Consider the following 26,800-nt stretch of genomic DNA (forward strand, 5'->3'; position numbering starts at 1 on the left):
ACTTAAACAACACAATGTAACTCCAAGTCAATCACACTTCTGTGAAATCAAACTGTCCACTTAGGAAGCAACACTGATTGACAATAAATTTCACATGCTGTTGTGCAAATGGAATAAAAACAGGTGGAAATTATAGGCAATTAGCAAGACACCCCCAATAAAGGAGTGGTTCTACAGGTGGGGACCACAGACCACTTCTCAGTTCCTATGCTTCGTGGCTGATGTTTTGGTCACTTTTGAATGCTGGTGGTGATTTCACTCTAGTGGTAGCATGAGACGGAGTCTACAACCCACACAAGTGGCTCAGGTAGTGCAGCTCATCCAGGATGGCACATCAATGCGAGCTGTAGCAAGAAGGTTTGCTGTGTCTGTCAGCGTAGTGTCCAGAGCATGGAGGCGCTACCAGGAGACAGGCCAGTACATCAGGAGATGTGGAGGAGGCCGTAGGAGGGCAACAACCCAGCAGCAGGACCGCTACCTCCGCCTTTGTGCAAGGAGGAGCAGGAGAAGCACTGCCAGAGCCCTGCAAAATGACCTCCAGCAGGCCACAAATGTGCATGTGTCTGCTCAAACGGTCAGAAACAGACTCCATGAGGGTGGTATGAGGGCCCGACATCCACAGGTGGGGGTTGTGCTTACAGCCGAACACCGTGCAGGACGTTTGGCATTTGCCAGAGAACACCAAGATTGGCAAATTCGCCACTGGCACCCTGTGCTCTTCACAGATGAAAGCAGGTTCACACTGAGCACGTGACAGACGTGACAGAGTCTGGAGACGCCGTGGAGAACGTTTTGCTGCCTGCAACATCCTCCAGCATGACCGGTTTGGCGGTGGGTCAGTCATGGTGTGGGGTGGCATTTCTTTGGGGGGCCGCACAGCCCTCCATGTGCTTGCCAGAGGTAGCCTGACTGCCATTAGGTACCGAGATGAGATCCTCAGACCCCTTGTGAGACCATATGCTGGTGCGGTTGGCCCTGGGTTCCTCCTAATGCAAGACAATGCTAGACCTCATGTGGCTGGAGTGTGTCAGCAGTTTCTGCAAGAGGAAGGCATTGATGCTATGGACTGGCCCGCCCGTTCCCCAGACCTGAATCCAATTGAGCACATCTGGGACATCATGTCTCGCTCCATCCACCAACGCCACGTTGCACCACAGACTGTCCAGGAGTTGGCGGATGCTTTAGTCCAGGTCTGGGAGGAGATCCCTCAGGAGACCATCCGCCACCTCATCAGGAGCATGCCCAGGCGTTGTAGGGAGGTCATACAGGCACGTGGAGGCCACACACACTACTGAGCCTCATTTTGACTTGTTTTAAGGACATTACATCAAAGTTGGATCAGCCTGTAGTGTGGTTTTCCACTTTCATTTTGAGTGTGACTCCAAATCCAGACCTCCATGGGTTGATAAATTGGATTTCCATTGATTATTTTTGTGTGATTTTTGTTGTCCGCACATTCAACTATGTAAAGAAAAAAGTTTTTAATAAGATTATTTCTTTCATTCAGATCTAGGATGTGTTGTTTAAGTGTTACCTTTATTTTTTGAGCAGTATATAATTGGTTCAGTTTGTTTTGATATTTTAACCTGCGTGTCGTGATCGTGTTTGGTGAGGGGGGACAAAATAAATGTATGCACAATGGCACACGATGGCGCACGCGCGCAGCCGGTTTGGGTTCCGTTTAACACCACACATCATCATTTTGCATAAGGTATGGGTTTACACTCCATTGTGTCCTCCTCCCAGAGTGCTAAGAACCTTGGCGTGACCCTGGACAACACCCTGTCGTTCTCTACTAACATCAAGGCGGTGACCCGATCCTGTAGGTTCATGCTCTACAACATTCGCAGAGTACGACCCTGCTTCACACAGGAAGCGGCGCAGGTCCTAATCCAGGCACTTGTCATCTCCTGTCTGGATTACTGCAACTCGCTGTTGGCTGGGCTCCCTGCCTGTGCCATTAAACCCCTACAACTCATCCAGAACGCCGCAGCCCATCTGGTGTTCAACCTTCCCAAGTTCTCTCACGTCACCCCGCTCCTCCGCTCTCTCCACTGGCTTCCTGTTGAAGCTCGCATCCGCTACAAGACCATGGTGCTTGCATACGGAGCTGTGAGGGGAACGGCACCTCCGTACCTTCAGGCTCTGATCAGGCCCTACACCCAAACAAGGGCACTGCGTTCATCCACCTCTGGCCTGCTCGCCTCCCTACCTCTGAGGAAGCACAGTTCCCGCTCAGCCCAGTCAAAACTGTTCGCTGCTCTGGCACCCCAATGGTGGAACAAGCTCCCTCACGACGCCAGGACAGCGGAGTCAATCACCACCTTCCGGAGACACCTGAAACCCCACCTCTTTAAGGAATACCTAGGATAGGATAAAGTAATCCTTCTACCCCCCCCCCCCCCCCCTAAAAGATTTAGATGCACTATTGTAAAGTGGTTGTTCCACTGGATATCATAAGGTGAATCCACCAATTTGTAAGTCGCTCTGGATAAGAGCGTCTGCTAAATGACTTAAATGTAAAATGTAAATGTATTCAGTTTAAGTTTTTGCACCATCCCCATTACTCAAATGACAGATTGGCAAAAATATACCCAAATGTTGACCCCAAGTGTTTGAGATGCCACCAGAGTCCAGAAACTGTGGGACACATGTTTTGGTCATGCCAATCTTTGAGTGGCCTCTGGGACCCCATTTTTGAGGCATTCTCACATATGTGTAATACAACTGTTAGCCCCAACCCGGTCACTGTCATTTTTGGGGTACTTCCCCTAGACCAGAATGCTACCACGCATCAGGCAAATGCGAAAGCATTTTTATTGAACTTTTTTTCCCATTGTTTTTGTTTCTATGACTGTTTGTTTCTATTTGTTTCTTTCGTAGGGGAGGGAGGGAGAGGGGATGGATGGATGTATCGGTGGGTGGGAAAATGAGGGGTTGGGGTTGTACTATCTGAAAATCTAAAATAAAGTTTAAAAAACTCTAACGGTCATTCTGGAAATCAGACTTTTTAAATCTAGACTAGAGCAAATCTGAGACTATTTTAAACCATGTCTGAGAAATGCCATTTCAGTTAGTCAAGTTTAATAATGCAATTAAGAATATGATTAGGCTTAATCTGTGTCTGTGAAACCGCCCCTCAGTGTATATCATACTAAATGAAGGGAGCAGATTGAGGAACCAAATCCTACGAATTGCCTTGAGACCAGGTTGATCACACAGACAACAATATTATTTTCCTTCTCCTACTCCTCTCCATCCCAGCCCCCAGCTGTCAGCGGCCATTCTGACCCGGCTAATCTCCAACTAAGCCCCGCCAGACCCGGAGCCCGCTTTACAATTACCCACAACGCAACTTTGTCTGACGGACAGCGGCAGATGACACCAACACAATCATCTCAACAGCTAAATGTCAGACAGGAGATAGAGGCTTGGCGGCCCAGCAGCCCACCATTATGAGGCGATTCTGGAATACCAACAAGGCAAAGCATCATAGGTATCTATTATGATATCTGGCTTGTCCCATTCACTGCAATTGAGGGCTTCGGTCTCTAAATGCATCTTTGTGCAAATTTACGTGATGCTGCAGGCCAAGTTGTCCCATTTATTTACATAGTCAATGAACAACCGTCTAGTTTTGCGGTTAGGGAAACCAATTTTTTTATGTAAAATGTATTTTTACCCCCTTTTTTCTCCACAATTTCATGATTACGATCTTGTCTCATTGCTGCAACTCCCCAACGGGCTCGGGAGAGGTGAAGATCGAGTCATGCATCCTTCGAAACATGACCCGCCAAACTATGCTTCTTAACACCCGCTCGCTTAACCCGGAAGCCAGCTGCACCAACGTGTCGGAGGAAACACCATTCAACTGACCACCGAAGTCATCCTGCATTGCCCGGCCCGCCACAAGAAGTCGCTAGAGCGCGATGAGCCAAGAGTGGGGATATCCAACCGTTGGAATTTTTGATAAGCTGCAACCTACAGGGTTGCCAAGGTTGGGAAGACTAAGATATGAGACTACCTATAGCAGGGTGCACGCAGCCTCCTCTGAACAGTTGATGTTGAGATGTGTCTGTTACTTGAACTCTGTGAAGCAATTATTTGGGCTGCAATTTCTGAGGCTGGTAACTCTAATGAACTTATCCTCTGCAGCAGAGGTAAATCTGGGTCTTTCCTGTGGCAGTCCTCATGAGAGCCAGTTTCATCATAGCGCTTGATGGTTTTTGCGATTGCACTTGAAGAAACTTTCAGAGTTCTTACATTTTCCATATTGACTGACCTTCATGTCTTAAAGTAATGATGGATTGTCATTTCTCTTTATTTATTTGAGCTGTTCTTGCCATATGGACTTGGTCTTTTGCCAAATAGGGCTATATTCTGTATACCACCCCTACCTTGTCACAACACAACTGATTGGCTCAAACGCATTAATGAAAGAAATTCCACAAATGAACTTTTAACCAAGGCACACCTGTTAGTTGAAATGCAATCCAAGTGACTACCTCATGAAGCTGATTGAGAGAATGCCAAGAGTGTGCAAAGCTGTCATCAAGGCAAAGGGTGGCTACCTTGAAGAATCTCAAATATACAGTTGAAGTCGGAAGTTTGAAGAATCTCAAATAGAAAATATATTTTTATTTGTTTAACACATTTTTGGTTACTACATGATTCCATGTGTGTTATGTCATAGTGTTGATGTCTTCACAACTATTCTACAATGTAGAAAATAGTAAAAATAAAGAAAAACCCTGGAATGAGTAGGTGTGTCCAAACTTTGGACTGGTACTGTATATCTTTCTATCCTGTATGACCTATATGGTTGACTGAGATATCAAGAAAGAAAGCAGAGATCATGGACAGACCTCTTCCCATTTTAGTAACCATTGAGTCTATAAGTTTTGACTATGATAGCTTGCCATCTATGGTGATACCCAGCAGTTCAGTCTCTTCAACTTGTTATTTGTCCCAAAAATTATGCTTTTAGTTTGCGATATTTAGCACCAGCCTATTGCTAGTTACCCGTTCTAAAACTACCTAGAGCTCTATGTTAATGGTGTCAGTTATTTATTTACTGCTGCAGCCAATGTGTATACTGTTGAGTTGTCAGAGTACATGCACACACAGGCTTTAGTCAAGGTCATTGGACAGTCAATAGTAAACACAGAAAACAATAATGGTCCAACTACACTCAACTGAATTTGCATTACTGCGGCTTCCATTAAAGAAACCCCAAAACTCACAGACCAGGCAAGGAGGGCATATATCAGATTGCTCCACAGCGGAGATTGGAGAATGTGTCCATAGGACCACTTTAAGCCGTACACTCCACAGAGCTGGGCTTTACGGAAGAGTGGCCAGAAAAAAAGCCATTGCTTAAAGAAAAAAATAAGCAAACACGTTTGGTCTTCGCCAAAAGGCATGTGGGAGACTCCCCAAACATATGGAAGAAGGTACTCTGGTCAGATGAGACTAAAATGTAGCTTTTTGGCTATCAAGGAAAACGCTATGTCTGGCGCAAACCCAACACCTCTCATCACCCCGAGAACACCATCCCCACAGTGAAGCATGGTGGTGGCAGCATCATGCTGTGGGAATATTTTTCATCGGTAGGGACTTGGAAACTGGCCAGAATTGAAGGGATGATGGATGGTGCTAAATACAGGGAAATTCTTGAGGGAAACCTGTTTCAGTCCTCCAGAGATTTGAGACTGGGACAGAGGTTCACCTTCCAGCAGGACAATGACCCTAAGCATACTGCTAAAGCAACACTCAAGTGGTTTAAGGGGAAACATTTAAATGTCTTGGAATGGCCTAGTCAAAGCCCAGACCTCAATCCAATTGAGAATCTGTGGTATGACTTAAAGATTGCTGTACACCAGCGGAACCCATCCAATTTGAAGGAGCTGGAGCAGTTTGCCTTGAAGAATGGGCAAAAATCCCAGTGGCTAGATGTGCCAAGCTTATAGAGACATACCCCAAGAGACTTGCAGCTGTAATTGCTGCAAAAGGTGGTTCTACAAAGTATTGACTTTGTTTGTTTCACAGTAAAACATATGTTGCATCTTCAGAGTGGTAGGCATGTTGTGTAAATCAAATGATTCAAACCCCCCAAAAATCTATTTTAATTCCAGGTTGTAAGGCAACAAAATAGGAAAAATGCCACGGGGGTGAATACTTTCACAAGCCACTGTATATCACATTTCAGGTAAGACCCAAATGCAGACTGTGTTGAAGTAACAATGTTTATTGCAACAGGGGCAGGCAAACGACAGGTCAAGGCAGGCAGGGGTTGATAATCCAGAGTAATGGGGCAAAGGTCAGGCAGGCTCAGGGTGGGTAGAAAAGGTCAAAACAGGAAGAATCAATAGACAGGAACAGATGGAAAAATGCTGGTAAGGCTTGACAAAACAAAACCAACTGGCAACAGACAAACACAAGTATAAATCCACAGGGGATAATGTGGAAAATGGGCGACACCTAGAGGGAGGTGGAGACAATTACAACGACAGGTGAAAGATCAGGGCGTGACAAAACTGTCCATTCATTTGTATTTATTAAGGATCCCCAATTTCAGCCTTATGTTATGATCAATGATATCAAAGGCTGCACTGAAGTCTAACAAAACAGCTCGTAACTTCTTATTATCAATTTCTTTCAGCCAATCATCAGTCTGAGCATGTTGCATGCCCTTCCCTATAAGCATGCTCATGTTAATTTGTTTTATGTAAAATAACTTTGTATTTGGTCTAATGTGATAATTTCCAAAAGTTTGCTAACAGGCTGATTGGTCTGCTGTTTGAATTATTAAAATGTGCTTTGCTATTATTGAGCAGCAGAATGACCTTTGCCTCCCACCAGGCCTCAGGGCACACTCCGTCGTCTAGGCTTAGATTGAAGATGTGGCAAATAGGAGTCGCAATGTATTCCGTTACCAACCTCAGTAATTTACCATCCAGGTTGTCGGTTCCGGGTGATTTGTCCTCATTCATAGATATCAATCATTTTTCACCTCTCCAAACTAACTTTGCAGAATTCAAATCTACAGTGCTTGTCTTTCATTATTTGGTCCATTATGCATGAATACGAAGGCTCAGCATTTGTTGTTTGCATGTCATGCCTAAATTTGCTAATCTTGTCAACAAAAAACGTTTTTAAAGTGGTTGGCAATATCAAAGTGGTTTGTTTTGAATGAGCCATCAGCCTCAATGAAGGATGGAGCTGAATTAGCTAATTTAAGATACTCCAGAGCTTTTTACCATCATTCTGTATATAATTTATCTTTGTTCCATAGTATAGTTTCTTATTTTAGTTATGTGATTTTGTTTGCCAATCTGCTGTGTTGCCAGACTTATTGTCTGTTGCAAAGAAAAAGCCATATCTCAGACTGGCCAATAAAAAGAAAAGATTAAGATGGGCAAAAGAACATAGCCACTGGACAGAGGAACTCTGCCTAGAAGACCAGCATCCCGGAGTTGCCTCTTCACTGTTGACGCTGAGACTGGTGTTTTGTGGGTACCATTTAATGAAGCTGCCAGTTGAGGACTTGTGAGGCGTCTGTTTCTCAAACTAGACACTCGAATATACTTGCCCTCTTGCTCAGTTGTTGTCGTTTTATTCTGGTTAGAGCCAGTTTGCGCTGTTCTGTGAAGGGAGTAGTACACAGCGTTGTACCAGATCTTCTGGCCATTTTGAGCCTGTAATCGAACCCACAAATGTTGATGCTCCAGATACCACAACTAGTCTAAAGAAGGCCAGTTTTATCGATGCTTTAATCAATACAACAGTTTTCAGCTGTGCTAACAATTCTAAAAGTGTTTTCTAATGATCAATTAGCCTTTTAAACTGATAAACTTGGATTAGCTAACACAATGTGCCATTGGAACACAGGAGTGATGGTTGCTCATAATGGTCCTCTGTACTCCTATGTAAATATTCCATTCAAAATCAGACGTTTCCAGCTACAATAGTCATTTACAACATTAACAATGTCTACACTGTATTTCTGATCAATTTGATGTTATTTTAATGGACAAAAAACAAATATCTGGATTGGCATTGGATGTCATGTCCAAGGCCTGGTGATTGGATATTAGTCCTCTGATCAGATTAGCTGACAGTAAACTTCATGTTATAGTGATATCACATGATGGATGCCAGGAATCTAATACAGAGAAAACTGTTAGTAACAACTAACCAGCTCAGAGAGACAAAAATGAGTAAAAGTACAGAGAACCTCAATCTCCAAGTTGCTCCTCCTGTTCCTCAAGCAAATTGTGAGACTGGCTTCTTGATATACCACACATGTTAGGTGGATGGAATTATCTTGGCAAAGGAGAAATGCTCACTAACAGGGATGTAAACAAATGTGTGCACAAAATGTGAGAGAAATAAGCTTTTTGTGCATATGGAAGATTTCTGGGATCTTTTATTTCAGCTCATGAAACATGGGACCAACACTTTACATGTTGCGTTTATATTTTTCATCAGTATAGATTACATTTGGGACTCACAACCTGGATTCGGTCTTATGTAGCAAAATGTGAAGTGGATAAAAGTAGAGACTCAGAGCTACAAAATGGTAAATCATACACTGTATTTTTGAAGGACAATGGGAAAGTAATTCTGCTTTGAAAGTTGATAAACTTGTGAACTCACTTTTTAGAAAATGGCCTTTGAATGTTTTGGTATCTAGTGAAGAGCTATTCTTTGTCTACACCCAATCAGCATCGTTCACACCCTCTTAAGCTTTAGCCCCACCCATCTTGTTTCGCTCTCGGAGCGTTCAAAGCGCACACTTGACCAATGATTTGTTTACTTCTGGATAACATGAAAACAGCTTAACCAGCTCTGCTGGCAACAATTTCATTACGCTTTTTTGACAACGTTTAGTGACAGTACACTTTAGAGTAAGACATGTAGCTAGCTAACTAGGTAAACAATGAACCTAGCTAGGTAAACAATGTGTAAGATCACACATGTCACGTAATGTTAGCTAACGAGCCAGCCAGCTAACTTTACCTAGTTAAACAACAATGAACATAGTGCCAAATCATGTTGTGACTACCCTGCATGAATCTGCTGGGAGCTAACCAACCAGGTTCAATGTTAGCTTGCTAACATTAGGCTGTAACTAGCAAAGTAAACGGTTCTGGGATATGAAAAATAACGTCATACACTTAACGTTTGCTAGGGAGCCAGCCAGCTAACGTTTGATAGCTAGCTAGCTAACAGTACACTTTAGCTTGAAATTAAAATAATAAATAATAATCAAAATAATAAACATGTAATATCTGAAAATGTAGCTAGCTATCTTACAAGTATACATCATGCAGGATGGACGCGTCTCCCTGTCACGGATGCCATGCCACAGTTTCCCTTAGTTTGAAGATGTAATCCGGAGACAGGTGTTTTCTCCATCTCTTTAGCTATCATACTCTAATTCCACTGATTTCATAACTCGATCCTCCAGAAAGCAGAGAGCAACACTTATGCAGCTCCACTACACTATACATTTTTTTTTAAAGCGACGTTCGACAGGATTACCAACACAGACTGACCAGCTCAAATAGACAGAAGCCTTCTATATGGCAGACCAATCCGAACTCTTCTCTCGGCATGTCTAGCCCACTCATTATCTCAGCCAATCATGGCTAGTGGAAGGTTGCTGCCTTTTTCTGTGGCTTAACCAACAAGGCTCGTAATTTAACAATTGTAATAATATCTACAGATGGCAAACAAGTTTGTTATTAAGGCACATGAAAGTTCACAAGTTCCAGAAGGCATTTCTGCCCAAAAAAAATGCAATTTTATCAAAATTACAAATAAACGTTAAAATGGCTCTGCTGTGAAGTAGTGATTTGCGACATACGCCTAGTTTCCTGAAACGGGTCACATTTAAAATGTTTAACAGCTTGACCAATAGCATTTATATAAATAGTGAAAAGAAGAGGTCCTAACTAACTGCCTCCCACGAAGCATTAACAGTTTAGCTTCTGTCCCTCTCCTTGCCCCTACGTGGGCTCAAACCAGGGACCCTCTGCACACAACAACTGCCAAATAGCATGATCAGCAGTATCAAATGCTTTTGACAGGTCCACAAACAAGGTAGCACAATTATGCTAAAGCATTGACAATATCATAAACAACTAATGTGGTTGCTGTAATAGTGTTGTGCCCTGGCCTAAACCCAGATTTATTTATATTCAAAATACCATGCTCAGATAAAAAAAAAAGAGAAAAGTTGCTTATTTACCAAAGATTCGAGAATCTTGGCTAGACATGGAAGCCTCATAATTATCAGCTCCCATTCTGTCAGCGCATAAAAATGCTTTGCCAGGAAAAATATGCACACTCCTTTCATGATACATTACCATCTTATTGCCTATTAAAAGCTGAGCTTCCTACTTTACTCATAACATTACTGTACTTTACTTTAGTTTAAAAATAGCCAAAAAAAACTTGTTTCGCTCGTCTGAATTTCCTTGCTCAGCTAGTGCAGGTTGGCATTTATTGGGATGACTCATGTACAAGAGGCAGCTCTGCAGGGTACTCACTAGCTGGTACAGCTACACAGTCAAAATGTTAAACTTAACCCTGACCTTAACCCTAACCTTGACCACACTGCTAACCTTATGCCTCACCCTAACCTTAAATTAAGACCAAGCAAATGTTTGTTTTCATACATTTTTACTATATAACCAATTTTGACTTTGCCGCTGGCCCATCTAGTGGAAATCGCTCAGCTCTGCCTCCAGGACAAGCTTCATCCCAATAAATGTCAACCTGCTCCATGCAGCTAGTAGGAAAGTGGGGAAAGTTGTGTGCTCACAATTAGTAAGGATAGACCGAGGTAGTTGTTACATATTTTGTATTTTTATCTATTATTTAGAGACCAGTTTGGGTTAGTAATAACGTTTTCTGCATTCTGAACGTCTAAAGAATCTATATGTTCTTCTGAAATATGAATACAGAAATACTGGGAATTTTGAACTCTTATTATGGTGGCAATTTGAAACAATTACAATCATGGTCTAGAATTGGACTAGCTTTAGGTGGTCTCAAACGCAACACTGTCAGGTGCTTTGTCTCACAGCTGAGCAAATATAGTGGGATGCGGACACACACAGGTAACATTAAAAGGAATACTTCAGGATTTTGGCAATGAGGCCCTTCATCTACTTCCCCAGAGTCAAACGAACTTGTGGATACCATGTTTATGTCTCTGTGTCCAGTATGAAGGAAGTAGTTTTGTGAGCCAATGCTAACTAGCGTTAGCACATTTAATGGAAGCCCATAGACTTCCAGTCATTGCACTAACGCTAGTCAGCAATTGCGCTAGCGCTGGTTAGCAATTTCCTTCAAACCGCATGCAGAGACATAAAAATGGTATCCATGAGTTCATCTGACTCCGGGGAAGTAGAGCAAGTATCCCTTTAAGGGGAGTATTCAATACAAGCCATATTGTGAGCTCTCTCTCTCTCACACACACACATACAAGCGCATACACATATTACACAAAAACAATGTGTTGATAATACAACGGAGCTCCTACCTTCCAGTCATACTGCGCCATAAGTGGGCCCCTATAAGTGAGAGAACAGACATTTTATTGTTCAACATTTTCTGTCCAATAGGCTGCCAATGTTCTCCTGACATGCTTCATAAAACCAACCGAACAAACATAACCTACCCAATCCATTCAGACCTCGAGGTTGAAAGTTGAGCTTGAGAACAAAGGCAGATGCAACAAGGGAGAGATTGCTCATGTTGAATCAAAAATCAACCCCCAGACCATACCCCTTACAGCACAATTCATCTTATTCACAATGAAGGCCATTGTTCACTGACCAACGTAAATGTTTTACTGTTCAAACAGGGTAGGGAGTGAACTGCTCCATTTAAACCAATACAAAAACCATCCTTAAGTGTGATCTGTAGATAAAACACAGTTGAATAAAATAATGTAATTAGTTTATGATACTCAAAAGAACATTACTAGTGCTGACACAACTGTTTATCATCTACCCGTTCGAGCCGTCCTACAGTAGAACGCTCAGCTGTGAAAAAGGTTTAATACCCATATTGCTTCTATCTTTCCTGACCTTTTCAGAACTACAGGATTGGCTAGGGAGTATGGTTAAGGGGTCCATTTGGGATTCAGATTGCAAAGCAGCCCAGAGTGAGACACAGTCACTTCCATTTCTTGGTGGCAGTATATGTATTTATTAAGGATCCCCATCAGCTGCTGCCAAGGCAGCAGCTACTCTTCCTGGGGTCCAGCAACATTAAGGTAGGTATATACCATTTAAAATATTACATGACATTACATTTCATAACACTTTTCACAACACATTAAGTGTGTTCCCTCAGGCCAACACTCTACTCCCACATATCTACAATACAAAATCCATGTGAATGTGTGTGTAGAGTGCGTGTCTTATCATGTGTATGTGTGCCTGTGTGTGTGTGTGTCTCATCACAGTCCCCGCATTTCCATAAGGTATATTTTTAAATCAGATTTTACTGCTTGCATCAGTTACCTGATGTTTAATAGAGCTCCATGTAGTCATGGCTCTATGTAGTACTGTGCGCCTCCCATTCTCTGCTCTGGATTTGGGGATTGTGAAGAGACCTCTGGTGGCATGTTTTGTGGGGAATGGGTGTCCGAGCTGTGTGCTAGTAGTTTAAAAACAGACACCTCGGTGCATTCAGCATGTCAACACTTCTTACAAAAACAAGTAGTGATGAAGTCAATCTCTCTTCTCCTTTGTGCCATGAGAGATTGACATGCATATTATTAATGTTAGCTCTTCGTGTACATTTAAGGGCCACCCGTGCTGCCCTGTTCTGAGCCAAATGTAATTTTCCTAAGTCCCTCTTTGTGCACCTGACCACACGACTGGACAGTAGTGCGACAAAACTAGAGCCTTTAGGACCTGCCTTGTTGATAGTGTTGTTAAGGCAGAGTAACGCTTTATTATGGACAGACTTTCCACATCTTAGCTAGTAGTTACATCAACATGTTTTGACCATGACCGTTTACAATCCAGGGTTACTCCAAGCAGATTAGTCACCTCAACTTGCTCAATTTCCATATTATTCATTACAATATTAAGTTGAGGTTTGGGGATTAGTGAATGATTTGTCGCAAATACAATGCTTTCAGTTGTATAAATATTTAGGACTAACTTATTTATTTCCACCCATTCTGAGACTGACTGCAGCTCATGTTAAGTGTTGCAGTAATTTCACTGGCTTTAGAAGCTGACGTGTAAAGTGTTGAGTCACCCGCATACATAGACACTTTACTCAAAGCCAGTGGCATGTCATTAGTAAAAATGGAACAAAGTAAGGGGCCTAGACAGCTGCCCTGGGGAATTCCTGATTCTACCTGGATTATGTTGGAGAGGCTTCCATTAAAGAACATCCTCTGTGTTCTGTTAGACAGGTAACTCTTTATCCACAATATAGCAGGGGTGTAAAGCCATAACACATATGTTTTTCCAGCAGCAGACTATGATCGATAATGTCAAAAGCCACAATGAAGTCCAATAAAACAGCTCCCACAATATTTTTAGCATACATTGCTCTCAGTCAATCAGTCATTTGTGTAAGTGCCGTGCATGTTGAATGTCCTTCCCTATAAGCGTGCTGAAAGTCTGTTGTCAATTTGTTTACTGTAAAATAGCATTGTATCTGGTCAAACACCATTTTTTGGAAATGTTTACTAAGGGTTGGTAATAGGCTGATTGGTCAGCTATTTGAGCCAGTAAAGGAATTCAGGATTACAGCCAGGAATTCAAAATTATAATGCTTGTCTTTCATAAGTTGGTCAGTTATACTTGGATGTGTAGTGTCGGCATTTGTTGCTGGCATGTCATGCCTAAATTTGCTAATCTTGCAGATTTAAAAATATATTAAAATAGTTGGCAATATCAGTGGGGGTTGTGATAAATGAGCCATCTGATTCAATGAATTATAGAGCGGAGTTTGCCTTTTTGCCCAAAATGTCATTTAAGGTGCTCCAAAGCTTTTTACTATCATTCTTTATATAATTTCTTTGTTTCATAGTATAGTTTCTTCTTTTTATTCAGTTTAGTCACATGATTTCTCAATTTGCAGTACGTCTGCCAATAGGTTGTGCAGCCAGACATATTTGCCATTCCTTTTGCCTCATCCCTCTAAACCATACCGTTTTTTAGTACCTCATCAATCCACAGGGATTTAACAGTTTTTACAGTAATTTCCTTAATGGGTGCATGCTTATTAGTAACTGGAACAAGCAATTTCATAAATGTGTCAAGTGCAGCATCTGGTTGCTCCTCATTACACACCACAGACAAGCAAATATTCTTTACATTATCAACATAGAAATCACAACAAAATGTATTGTATGACCTCTTATACACTATATTAGGCCCAGCTTTTGGAACTTTGGTTTTCCTAGATATAGCTACTTTATTGTGACTACAGCCAATGGATTTAGACACTGCATTAAAGCAGATTTCTGCAGCATTAGAAAAGATGTTATCAATTCATGAGTGGCGCAGCGGTCTAAGGCACTACATCTCAGTGATAGAGGCGTCACTACAGGCCCTGGTTCAATTACAGGCTGTATCACAACCGGCCGTGATTGGGAGTCCCATAGGGCGGCGCACAATTGGCCCAGCGTCGTCCAGGTTAGGGTTTGGCAGGAGTAGGCTGTCATTGCAAATAAGAATTTGTTCTTAACTGACTTGCCTAGTTAAATAAAACATTCAAAAAAATTTGATGACTTCATTCCTGTACTGTTTGTAAATACCCTGGTAGGTTGACTGATAACATGAACCAGGTTGCAGGCACTGGTTGTTTGAAGCTTTCTCTTTAGTGGGCAGCTTGATGAAAGCCAGTCAATTTTAAGGCCACCCAGAAAATATATCACATACATTACCAAGCATTTCACACATATTATCCAGATACTGACTGTTAGCACTTGGTGGTCTATAGCAGCTTCCCACAAGAATGGGCTTTAGGTGAGGCAGGTGAACCTGCAACCATATTTCTATTTAAAATGTATTTAAAATGAGATCCGCTCTAAGCTTTACAGGAATGTGTCTCTGAATATAGACCGCTACACCGCCCCCATGGGCATTTCTGTCATTTCTGTAGATGTTATAACCATGTATTGTACCGGGCTTATAGGTAGTCAATAGGGAAATATAATTCAAGAACGTCACATGGTGTAACAAGGGGCTTGTTTTGGACAAGGGGCTTACAGTGTAGGGTGAAGTTGCCCCTAGATGCTGATCTTCTGCCAGTTTAGCATTTTTCCAACTAATGATTAAGGTTAGGATTGGGGTAGAGGAAACTAATCCTAGATCTGTACCTTGGGGAAACTTCACCCCGGAGCAGGAGCTTATTGCTTTTGTTATTATTCCCAGCAGGAACTGGGGTTTTGCAACTTAAAAAAACAGGCAGCTTGAAACAAGGCACGGTGATGTTCATTATGCACCCAAACAGCAAAAAACTGGCTGAAACAGAGACTACCTGGACAACAAAAAAAAACATTTTGGTTTCCACCAATGAACATAGCCCAGAACTACCATTTCATTACTTGGATTTGGATTGATATACATACAGTAACAGTCAAAAGTTTAGACACACCTACTCATTCCAGGGTTTTTCTTTATTTTTACTATTTTCTACGTTGTAGAATAATAGTGAAGACATAAAAACTATGAAATAACACATATGGAATCATGTAGTGACAAAATAAGGGTTAAAATACAGTTGAAGTCAGAAGTTTACATACACTTAGGTTGGAGTCATTAATACTCAATTTTCAACGACTCCACACATTTCTTGTTAACAAACTATAGTTTTGGCAAGTTGGTTAGGACATCTACTTTGTGCATGACACAAGTAATTTTTCCAACAGTTGTTTATAGACAGATTATTTCACTTATGATTCACTGTATCACAATTCCAGTGGGTCAGAAGTTTACATACACGAAGTTGACTGTGCCTTTAAACAGCTTGGAATATTCCAGAAAATAATGTCATGGCTTTGGAAGCTTCTGATAGGCTAATTGACATATTTTTTGTCAATTGGAGGTGTACCTGTGGATGTATTTCAAGGCCTACCTTCAAACTCAGTGCCTCTTTGCTTGACATCATGGGAAAATCAAAAGAAATCAGCCAAGACCTCATCCTTGGGAGCAATTTCCAAACGCCTGAAGGTACCACATTCATCTGTACAAACAATTGTACGCAAGTATAAACACCATGGGACCACGCAGCCGTCCTACCGCTCAGGAAGGAGACGCGTTCTGTCTCCGAGAGATGAGCATACTTTGGTGCAAAAAGTGCAAATCAATCCCAGAACAGCAAAGGATCTTGTGAAGATACTGGAGGAAACAGGTACAAAAGTATCTATATCCACAGTAAAACGAGTCCTATATCGACATAACCTGAAAGGCCACTCAGCAAGGAAGAAGCCACTGCTCCAAAACCGCCATTAAAAAAAAGAAAGACTACGGTTTGCAACTGCACATGGGGACAAAGATCGTACTTTTTGGAGAAATGTCCTCTGGTCTGATGAAACAAAAATAGAACTGTTTAGCCATAATGACCATCGCTAAGTTTGGAGGAAAAAGGGTTAAGCTTGCAAGCCGAAGAACATCATCCCAACCGTGAAGCACGGGGGTGGCAGCATCATGTTGTGGGGGTGCTTTGCTGCAGGAGAGACTGGTGCACTTCACAAAATAGATGGCTTCACGAGGAAGGAAAATTATGTGGATATACTGAAGCAACATCAAGACATCAGTCGGGAAGTTAAAGCTTGGTCACAAATGGGTCTTCCAAATAAACAATGACCCCAAGCATACTTCCAATGTTGTGGCAAAATGGCTTAAGGACAACAAAGTCAAGGTATTGGAGTGGCCATCACAAAGCCCTGACCTCAATCCTATAGAACATTTGTGGGCAGAATTGAAAAATTGTGTGCGAGCAAGGAGGCCTAGAAAACCTGACTCAGTTACACCAGCTCTGTCAGGAGGAATGGGCCAAAATTCACCCAACTTATTGTGGGAAGGCTACCCGAAACATTTGACCCAAGTTAAACAATTTAAAGGCAATGCTACCAAATACTAATTAAGTGTATATGTAAACTTCTGCCAAACTCTGAATGTGATGAAAGAAATCAATTATTCTCTCTACTATTATTCTGACATTTCACATTCTTAAAATAAAGTTTTGATCCTAACTGACCTAAGACTGGGAATTTTTACTAGGTTTAAATGTCAGGAATTAGGGAAAACTGAGTTTAAATGTATTTGGCTAAGGTGTATGTAAACTTACGACTTCAACTGTATATTGTATATTTGAGATTCTTCAAAGTAGCCACCCTTTGCCTTGATGACAGCTTTGCACACTCTTGGCATTCTCTCAATCAGCTTCATGATATAGTCACTTGGAATACATTTAAATTAACATGTGTGCTTTCTTAAGTGATTTAAAAAAATGTCTTTCCTTCTTAATGCTTTTGAGCCAATCAGTTGTGTTGTGACAGATGATAGGGCTATTTGGTAAAAGACCAAGTCCACATTATGGCAAGAACAGCTCAAATAAGCAAAGAGAAACGACAGTCCGTCATCACATTAAGACATGATGTCACGCCCTGACCTTAGAGATCCTTTTATGTCTCTATTTTGGTTGGTCAGCACGTGAGTTGGGGTGGGCATTCTATGTCCTTTTTTCTATGTTTGGTATTTCTTTGTTTCAGCCGGGTATTACATTTTTACATTTTAGTCATTTAGCTGATGCTCTTATCCAGAGCGACTTACAGTAGTGAATGCATACATTTCAATTCATTTCATACATTTTTTTTTTCCGTACTGGGTATGGCTCTCAATCAGGGACAGCTGTATATCGTTGTTGCCGATTCGGAGCCATACTTAGGCAGCCTGTTTTCCTTTGGGTTGTGTGGGTGGTTATTTTCTGTTTAGTCATTTGTTACCTGACAGAACTGTTTGGCTGTTGTCTTTTGTTTATTTGTAAAGTGTTTTCTTTTTCCATTAAATTACAAAGATGAGCACTAACCACACTGCGCCTTGGTCTACTCCATTCAACAGCCGTTACACATGAAGGTCAGTCAATCCGGAACATTTCAATAACTTTGAAAGTTTCTTCAAGTACAGTCGCAAAAACCATCAAGTGCCATGATGAAAATGCCTCTCATGAAAAGTAAGACCCAGAGTTACGTCTGCTGCAGAAGCTACGTTCATTAGAGTTAACTGCACCTCAGATTGCAGCTCAAATAAATGCTACAGAGTTCAAGTAACAGACTCATCTCAACATCAACTGTTCAGAGGAGACTGTGTGAATCATGCCTTCATGTCTTCATGTGGCAACCACAGCATTCTGCAGGGATAAGCCATCCCATCTAGTTTGCGCTTAGTGGGACTATCATTTGTTTTTCAACAGGACATTGACCCAAAACACACCTCCAGGCTGTGTAAGGGCTATTTGACCAAGGAGAGTGATGGAGCTGCATCAAATAACCCGACCTCAACCCAATTGAGATGGTTTGGGATGAGTCGGACCGCAGAGTGAAGGAAAAACACCCAACAAGTGCTCAGCATGTGTGGGAACTCCTTCAAGACCGTTGAAAAGCATTCCAGGTGAAGCTGGTTGAGAGAATGCCAAGCATGTGCAAAGCTGTCAAGGCAAAGGATGACTACTTTGAAGAATATAAAATACATTTTGATTTGTTTAAAACTTTTTTGCTTATTACATGATTCCATATGTGATATTTCATAGTGTTGATGTCTTCACTATTATTCTACAATGTAGAAAATAAAATAAAAAATACCTTGATTGTGTAATGAACACGAGGGGAGACAGAGTGCTGGTTTCAAGCGCAGGGTGCAGCAGGTGTTTATTGAAAAGGACCACAGGAGGAGGCAGGTAGCTGGGTGCATGGGCAGGCAGAAGGTCATACACAGGGGGTCCAAAAGGGAAACAGTACAGGCAGGAAAAAGGCTAGTAAGGTAGTCCGGGAGATCAGGCAATAGATAGGCTAAAGTACAGGCATGGAATAGGCAAAAGGCGTGGTTAGTGAGGCAGGCAAAAGCTATCATACACGGGAGGAGAAAATCACGGGAAAAACAGAGTTCCGAAAGACGTGTCACAAAACAAACAATACCTCGCAGTGATGGGGTGCAAAGAACTGAACTAAATAGTGTGTGATAATGACATACAGGTGTGTGAACAGGTGATAGGGATCTGGAAAGTGAACTGCGATCAGGCAGATCTACGTGTTTGAGGGTGTGAGTTAGAAGCAGACGTTACAGAGTGTGTCCAAACTTTTGACTGGTACTGTATATACAATGCCTTAGGAAAGTATTCGGACCCCTTGACTTTTTCCACATTTTGGTACGTTACAACCTTATTCTAAAATGGATTACATTTTTTTTAAGTATTCAGACCCTTTGCTATGAGACTCGAAATTGAGCTCAGGTGCATCCTGTTTCCATTGATCATCCTTGAGATATTTTTACTTGATTGGAGTCCACTTGTGGTAAATTCAATTGATTGGACATGATTTGGAAAGGCACACACCTGTCTATTTAAGGTCCCACAGTTGACAGTGCATGTCAGAGCAAAAACCAAGCCATGGGGCATACCGAAATTGGATACATTGAAAACGCAGGTCCAATGAGGAAGAAACGTAGCTAGCTAGCTAGCATTGATTTGTTTTTGCAGTGATATTTTTTGGGTTCTGATGACTTAACGTTATGAGTGACGAACATGAATTTCTCTGGTCCCTACAGTCAAATCAAATCAAATTGTATTGGTCACATACACGTGTTTAGCAGATGTTATTGCCGGTGTAGCGAAATGCTTGTGTTTCTAGCACCAACAGTGCAGTAATATCTAACAATATCTAACAATTCTACAACAATACACACAAATATAAGTAAAGGAATGGAATTAAGAATATATAAATATGGACGAGCAATGTCAGAGCAGCGTAGAATAGAATATAATACACTATATACATATGAGATGAGTAATGCAAAATATGTAAACATTATTAAAGTGACTAGTGTTCCATTATTAAAGTGGGCAGTGATTTCAAGTTTATGTATATAGGCAGCAGCCTCTAATGTGCTAGTGATGGCTATTTAACAGTGTGATGGCATTGAGATAGAAGCTGTTTTTCATTCTCTCGGTCCCAGCTTTGATGCATCTGTACTGACCTTGCTTTCTGGATGATAACGGGGTGAACAGGCAGTGGCTCAGGTGGTTGTTGTCTGTTGTCCTTGATTATCTTCTTGGCCTTCCTGTGACATTGGGTACTGTAGGTGTCCTGTAGGGCAGGTAGTTTGCCCCCGGTGATGCGTTAGGCAGACCACACCACCCTCTGGAGACCCTGCGGTTGCGGGCGGCGCTGTTGCCGTACCAGGCAGTGATACAGCCCGACAGGATGCTCTCAATTGTGCATCTGTAAAAGTTTGTGAGGGTTTTAGGTGCCAAGCCAAATTTCTTTAGCCTCTTGAGGCTGAAGAGGCGCTGTTGTGCCTTCTTCACCACACTGTTTGTGTGGGTGGACCATTTCAGTTTGTCAGTGATGTGTACGCCGAGGAACTTGAAGCTTTCCACTTTCTCCACTGCGGTCCCGTCGATGTGGATAGGGGGGTGCTCCCTCTGCTGTTTCCTGAAGTCCACGATCAGCTCCTTTGTTTTGTTGACATTGAGTGAGAGATTGTTTTCCTGGCACCACACTCACAGAGCCCTCACCTCCTCCCTGTAGGCTGTCTCATCCTTGTTTGTAATCAAGCCTACTACTGTTGTGTCGTCTGTACAGGAGGGGGCTGAGTACACACCAATGTGGGGGCCCCAGTGTTGAGGATCAGTGAAGTGGAGGTGTTGTTTTCTACCTTCGCCACCTGGGGGCGGCCCGTCCGGAAGTCCAGTACCCAATTGCACAGGGCAGGGTTCAGACCCATGGCCTCGAGCTTAATGATGAGCTTGGAGGGTACTATGGTGTTGAGTGCTGAGCTATAGTCAATGAACAGCATTCTTACATAGGTATTCCTCTTGTCCAGATGGAATAGGGCAGTGTGCAGTGCGATGGCTATTGCATCGTCTGTGGATTTATCGCCTGTGGTAAGCAAATTGAAGTGGGTCTAGGGTGTCGGGTAAGGTAGAGGTGATATGATCCTTGACTAGTCTCTCAAAGCACTTCATGATGACAGAAGTGAGTGCTATGGGGCGACAGTCAATTAGTTCAGTTACCAATGCTTTCTTGGGTACAGGAACAATGGTGGCCATCTTGAAGCATGTGGGGACAGCAGACGGGGATAGGGAGAGATTGAATATGTCTGTAAACACTCCAGCCAGCTGGTCTGAGGACGCATGCTCTGAGGATGCAGCTAGCGAAGGTTAACACGCTTTAATGTCTTACTCACGTCAGCCATGGAGAAGGAGAACCCACAGTCCTTAGTAGCTGTGTTATCCTCAAAGCGGGCAAAGAAGGTGTTTAGCTTGTCTGGCAGCAAGACCTCGGTGTCCGCGACCTGGCTGGTTTTCCCTTTGTAGTCCGTGATTGTCTGTAGACCCTGCCACATACGTCTCGTGTCTGAGCCATTGAATTGCGACTCCACTTTGTCTCTATACTGACATTTTGCCTGTTTGATTGCCTTATGGAGGGAATAACTACACTGTTTGTATTTGGCCATATTCCCAGTCACCTTACCATGATTAAATGCGGTGGTTCGCGCTCAGTTTTGCGCGAATGCTGCCATCTATCCACGGTTTCTGGTTAGGGTAGGTTTTAATAGTCACAGTGGGTACATCCTGATAAACTCAGTCACCATATCAGTGAATTCGTCAATGTTAATTCGTCAACGCTACCCGGAACATATCTTAGTCCGCGTGATCAAAACAATCTTGAAGCGTGGATCTGACGCAAGTTGCGCTATGCTGTCAAATACTCCCACGTTTCTAGTTTGACCAGCTGTTTTCAGCAACTGATATTTTTTAATTAGCTTGTCATATTGGCAGGTTTTCTAGCAAAAAAATATTTACCTAGCTTCTAGTCTAGTGTTTGATATGCAACGCGATTTCCTCGTAATGAACAGTGTCGAGTGTCCTGATGAAAAGGCAAACTTTTCTAGCTATGCCAGGCAAAATTGGGCATTATCAGCTCATTGTTATGGATGTATCCAAGTAAATGTAAATAGAAAACAGCTACTTGCTTTTATTTTGGCTGCAGAGGTCGTGACTGTGTTAGCCGTAGCTAGCTGGCTAGCTAGCAAGCAAGGGATGAACGACTGGGTCGCATCCATAAATATCGAACTAATTGAACGAACAACTGGGTCGTGTCTCTAGCAACCAAAAGAATGGAAACCATGAATTTGCTTATAAAAAAGAAAATATAAACCAAAAAAAAATATTTATATCGCTAAATGTGTGCTTCATATATTTTTGGGGGCAGCTGTGGTATAAGCGGGATAAACGCCTCCATTCTGTATATTACCAGCAGGTAACCTAGCAGTTAATAGCATTGGACCAGTAACTGAAAGGTTGCTGGTTTGAATCCAAGCCGACTAGGTGAAAAATCTATCAATGTGCCCGTGAACAAGGCACTTAACCCTAATTTCTCCTGTAAGTCGCTCTGGATAAATGACTAAACATTTAAACAAACAAACGCCGATGTTCTGTACATTACCTTGGAAAAATGAACTCTGCAAACGGATTCTGCGCTGCGTTGTCCATTATTTCCAAGGTAATGTACAGAACATCGGCGTTTATCCCTTATATATTGAGTGATGCACTACATACCTTTAGAGAAAGAGACACATCTGGAGAGAGCCACATCTTTAACAAGCAGCACTGTCACCATCAGAACCAAGGAAAGGGCAAGAAGACAGTACGCTCTATAGGAACTGAGGGCCACAAACCTAGAGGATCAGAAATAAACAATGTCATCATGGGTCATTATCTGTCTTTTATCTCTCATCCTGATGCCATGTTGTGAGCTTGCACTGTACATGGAGAAGAATTAAACAAATCAGTAAGGATTGCAGCTAACTAACTAAATAACCAAGTCACAAAATTAAACAGACAAACATATTGAGAAGTGATTCATTGTCTAAACCTGATGTTGGACTGAGCGAGAGAAATGCATTACACATTATCATCACCCTTACGAAAAAAGATTGCAGTCAGAGTGCAGCATAACTGCAGTACACTGCAGTATAACTGTAGTTAAATGGCAGAATAACTGCACTATGTGGAAAATACTGCGTCCAAAATAACACCGTTTTTTTTACTGCAGTAATTTTGGAATGTAACTGCAATTACTGCATCCAAAATACCACAGTTGACTGCAGTTATTTCACTTTTACAGCAGTTTCAAAACTGCAATCTTTTTTTGTAAGGGCAATATGCATTCAATACCACTCAATGTCCTTCACTGTAAAACCATGACTATGGAAACCTCTCTTTTACTTTCTCTCTTCTGTTCCCATTTTCTAGTCATAACATGCCTTGTTGTTGTGTTGTTGACATTGAGTTAAACTTGCTTGGCCAAGGTAATAGCACAGCTATAATCTTTACACGTTCATAATCCAGGCAACAGCCTACTGTGAGGAAGAAAACAAAACAGGACTTGAGCATTTGCATTATTGCATAAAATGTCCTGCAGACATAATTAATGTCAGAATAATTTATAAGTGGGAAAGGACAGTTGCTTATTAAATTCTTAACTATAGGCACGCACGTGCACGCGCACACACACAGAGTGGATCCTGTTGTTGTTCCCACTCCCTATCCAACACAAATGATGAATTTGTCATTATACACAGCCAGGACATTTTTATTTAACCTTTTATTTAACTACTCAAGTCAGTTAAGAACAAAATCTTATTTACACTGACGTCCTACCGACGGCCAAACCCTGACGACGCTGGGCCAATTGTGCGACGCCCAATGGGACGACTCCCAATCACGGCCGGTTGTGATACAGCCTGGAATTGAACCAGGGTCTGTAGTGACGCGTCTAGCACTGAGATGCAATGCCTTATACCGCTGCGCCACTCGAGAGTCATGATATTGCATCATATTGCAATTGCATTCAATATGCACTCACTCCAAATCAAATATCTTATTTGTAAATCATGATACCGTAGGCTATAATATACACAACATTTCACCACAATTCGAATTTTATAGATATGCTATAATAATAGAGGAGAACAATTGTAAAAGCACTCAATGGTTTCAATAGGTTGTTTTCAACGAAGGACACATCATTTCCACTACGTCATGCTTACCAGTACACAGCAGTGGTGGCAGCAAAGAGTGTCGTGGTCCTAAAAGGTTTATTCCAGTTGATCACGTTTGAAATGCGACAGTCCACTATAGCAGCCTGCTCTTCCTCGTGCCCAGCCGCCGCCATCGTCCCACCTGAGTGTCTAGCCCTGGCCAGACTCACCGCTGCAGCCTCCGGCCCCGCCACTATGGCAGCATCCTCGAATCCGTGTCGATTCTGACGTGGGAGAGGCTACATGGACACGCCTGGTGCCCAAAGGGATGACGTATGTCGCGCATCTGAGTCGAGTGTGGAGACTAATGTATTCGGTTCAGTCAAGTCGTTCTGATAAACCCTTCCCATATAGTTTATGCTGGTTAGCTGACAACAACATCAGCACAGTGCTACTTAAAATAAAGTGATGTTCATTTGGATGGAAGTAACTGTATTAGATTTGGTCACCATCTCAAATTTGTACCATCTGACGTGGTTTTTATTTCCAGTAGGATAGTAGCCTACATGATACATAACTTCTAATATTGGTAGAAACCATCTGAATGTCACCTAGCCCAAGATGTACTGACAAGGAGCCTAACGTTACTCCCTAAGGTCCAAGGACCTTACATGTTATTTCCAGAGGTAGATTGATCTGGCAGCCAAAACAGCCAAATACTCAATTTTTACCTTAATCGATTCTTAATTGCTAAATCACATCAAAATAATTTCACATATGCAAAATATACACTTACTTTCCCCATTAGGAGTGCGTGGGTAAAATCACTGGGGAAGACAAACCAGAAAAAAATAGCCAAATTACAAGCTACTGTATGTGTTATAATAATTGTGTTGTTTGCTCTATAAATCCTGTTAGTGCATATGCCTTGCCACCTTGACATGTAGGACTAAGGCAGAGACAATAAGAAGACACAGTGGCAGAATAAATTCAACCACGCCTTTGTTTCATAAAAAAACAGGAGAGCAACATCTGTTTGGTGGAGTCCACAAAGCATTTTGTGTGTAACAAACAGTTACATGACCTACAGCATGGTCAAGCAAGTTCATGTTTTCAACATTTTCGGACTACTAAATAACTATTGATTTAGAACCACGGGGTTAGCGCAAGTCGCAAAGAAAACAGGAGCTGCCTCCACCATTCCAGCGTCATTTCAATTTACCTATGCTTAGTCTAATACAGTGACAACTAAAAGAAACCAAAACAATTTAGTCCAGTCAACGTAAGCTAAATATGATGTGGCTGTCCATGGTACTGATTTGTGTGTGTGTGTGTGTGTGTGTGTGTGTGCGTGTGTGTTGCAAATAGAAAAAAAACATGCTGACTCACCCTAGAGCAACGCAGTGGCGGTTCTAGACCATTTCAACTGGGGGGGCCAAGCTGGGGCCAGTTGTACTGTTAGAGGGGCCAGTTACATTAGACGTTATTGTTGTCATATCGTTTTCTTCACTGCATTGCAGGCATTAGCAGGCAAAACACCATGTTTATAATCATCATCATTGCCACTGTCTAATAACGGATGTAAAAAAAAAGAACGATAGCAAAAATGAATTATGTAAAAATTATTTCAAACTCCACATTTAGGGGGGCCACAAGGGGGTCCAAAATTGTTGTCACAATGTTTAAACACAGAGACAAAGATAAATATTTTTTTTTGTTTTTACTTTTTTTCTTAGTCAATTATTTTGGGGAAGCCATCCATGAATACATAGCTTTATCACAGTTGCAGCCGACAGTATTTTTTAGTGACAACAGGTTTCTGGAGGCCTTCTTACATCACACACACAGGTGTTCGGAGCATGCTAGATAGCTAATTGGCACAGGTGGGCCATATGTCTTCCGTCTGTCTTCTGTAAAGGAGATGCCTTTGTCCAGTGACTCTTATGTGTAATGTAATGGAACTGTGATATAGTCTACACTGCTAAATGGGGAGAGTTTGCACCACAAGTCGACAACACAACAACACAGGGCTGTCATGTCTACTCCCGCTCCCCCTCTCCGGCACTCAACGTTGGCGGTCTACTAAAACTGGTCCTGGCAACCCATCTTTATGCATACCTGCGTCTCATCAGTCACACCTGGACTTCATTACTCCCTGATTACTTACCCTTTATTTAGCCCTCTTTTGTTTTCAGTTATCAGGTAGTATTGGTTATGTTTCCTTGTCTGATGTTTCTCTTGTATTGTATCGTTCTGTGTCTATTATTAAACTCACTAATGAACCTGCTTCCTGACTCCCTGTATTGATGTTACAGAATTCTACCTCAACAAATGGAAGCAGCAGTTAATAGGACATCTCCCAGATGGTCAGCGAACAGAGACACCTACTTCGCCAACACCACGACCAGCTGGCACAACTGGGGATGGCTATTGATGAAAGCCTCCGTGTTCTTCAACGTCTCGACATTCCCAGTTTGGTGTCCCCTCCAACAAGTGGAGGATTCTCTACCACAAGTCGAGTCAGCACTCCAGCCCATCCCCCAATA

The 26,800-nt window shown here is 42.1% G+C and overlaps 1 protein-coding gene across 1 annotated transcript in view; it reads right to left on the minus strand.

The window, feature by feature from the left end:
• Window positions 1–24,542, minus strand: part of retreg1 (reticulophagy regulator 1) — a 77,229-nt gene extending 52,687 nt beyond the window's left edge. Inside the window, exons 1-3 of the mRNA XM_014139110.3 lie at window positions 24,324–24,542; window positions 22,831–22,949; window positions 11,555–11,585 (exon numbers count right to left, since the gene is read on the minus strand). Of these exons, the coding sequence (XP_013994585.1) occupies window positions 11,555–11,585; window positions 22,831–22,949; window positions 24,324–24,448 (275 nt within the window). The 5' untranslated portion in view covers window positions 24,449–24,542. The remainder of the gene's footprint in view (window positions 1–11,554; window positions 11,586–22,830; window positions 22,950–24,323) is intronic.
• Window positions 24,543–26,800: the final 2,258 nt, after the last annotated feature.

This window comes from Salmo salar, chromosome 14 (assembly GCF_965601325.2).
Source record: "Salmo salar chromosome 14, fSalSal1, whole genome shotgun sequence".
NCBI classification, from domain to species: Eukaryota; Metazoa; Chordata; class Actinopteri; order Salmoniformes; family Salmonidae; genus Salmo; species Salmo salar.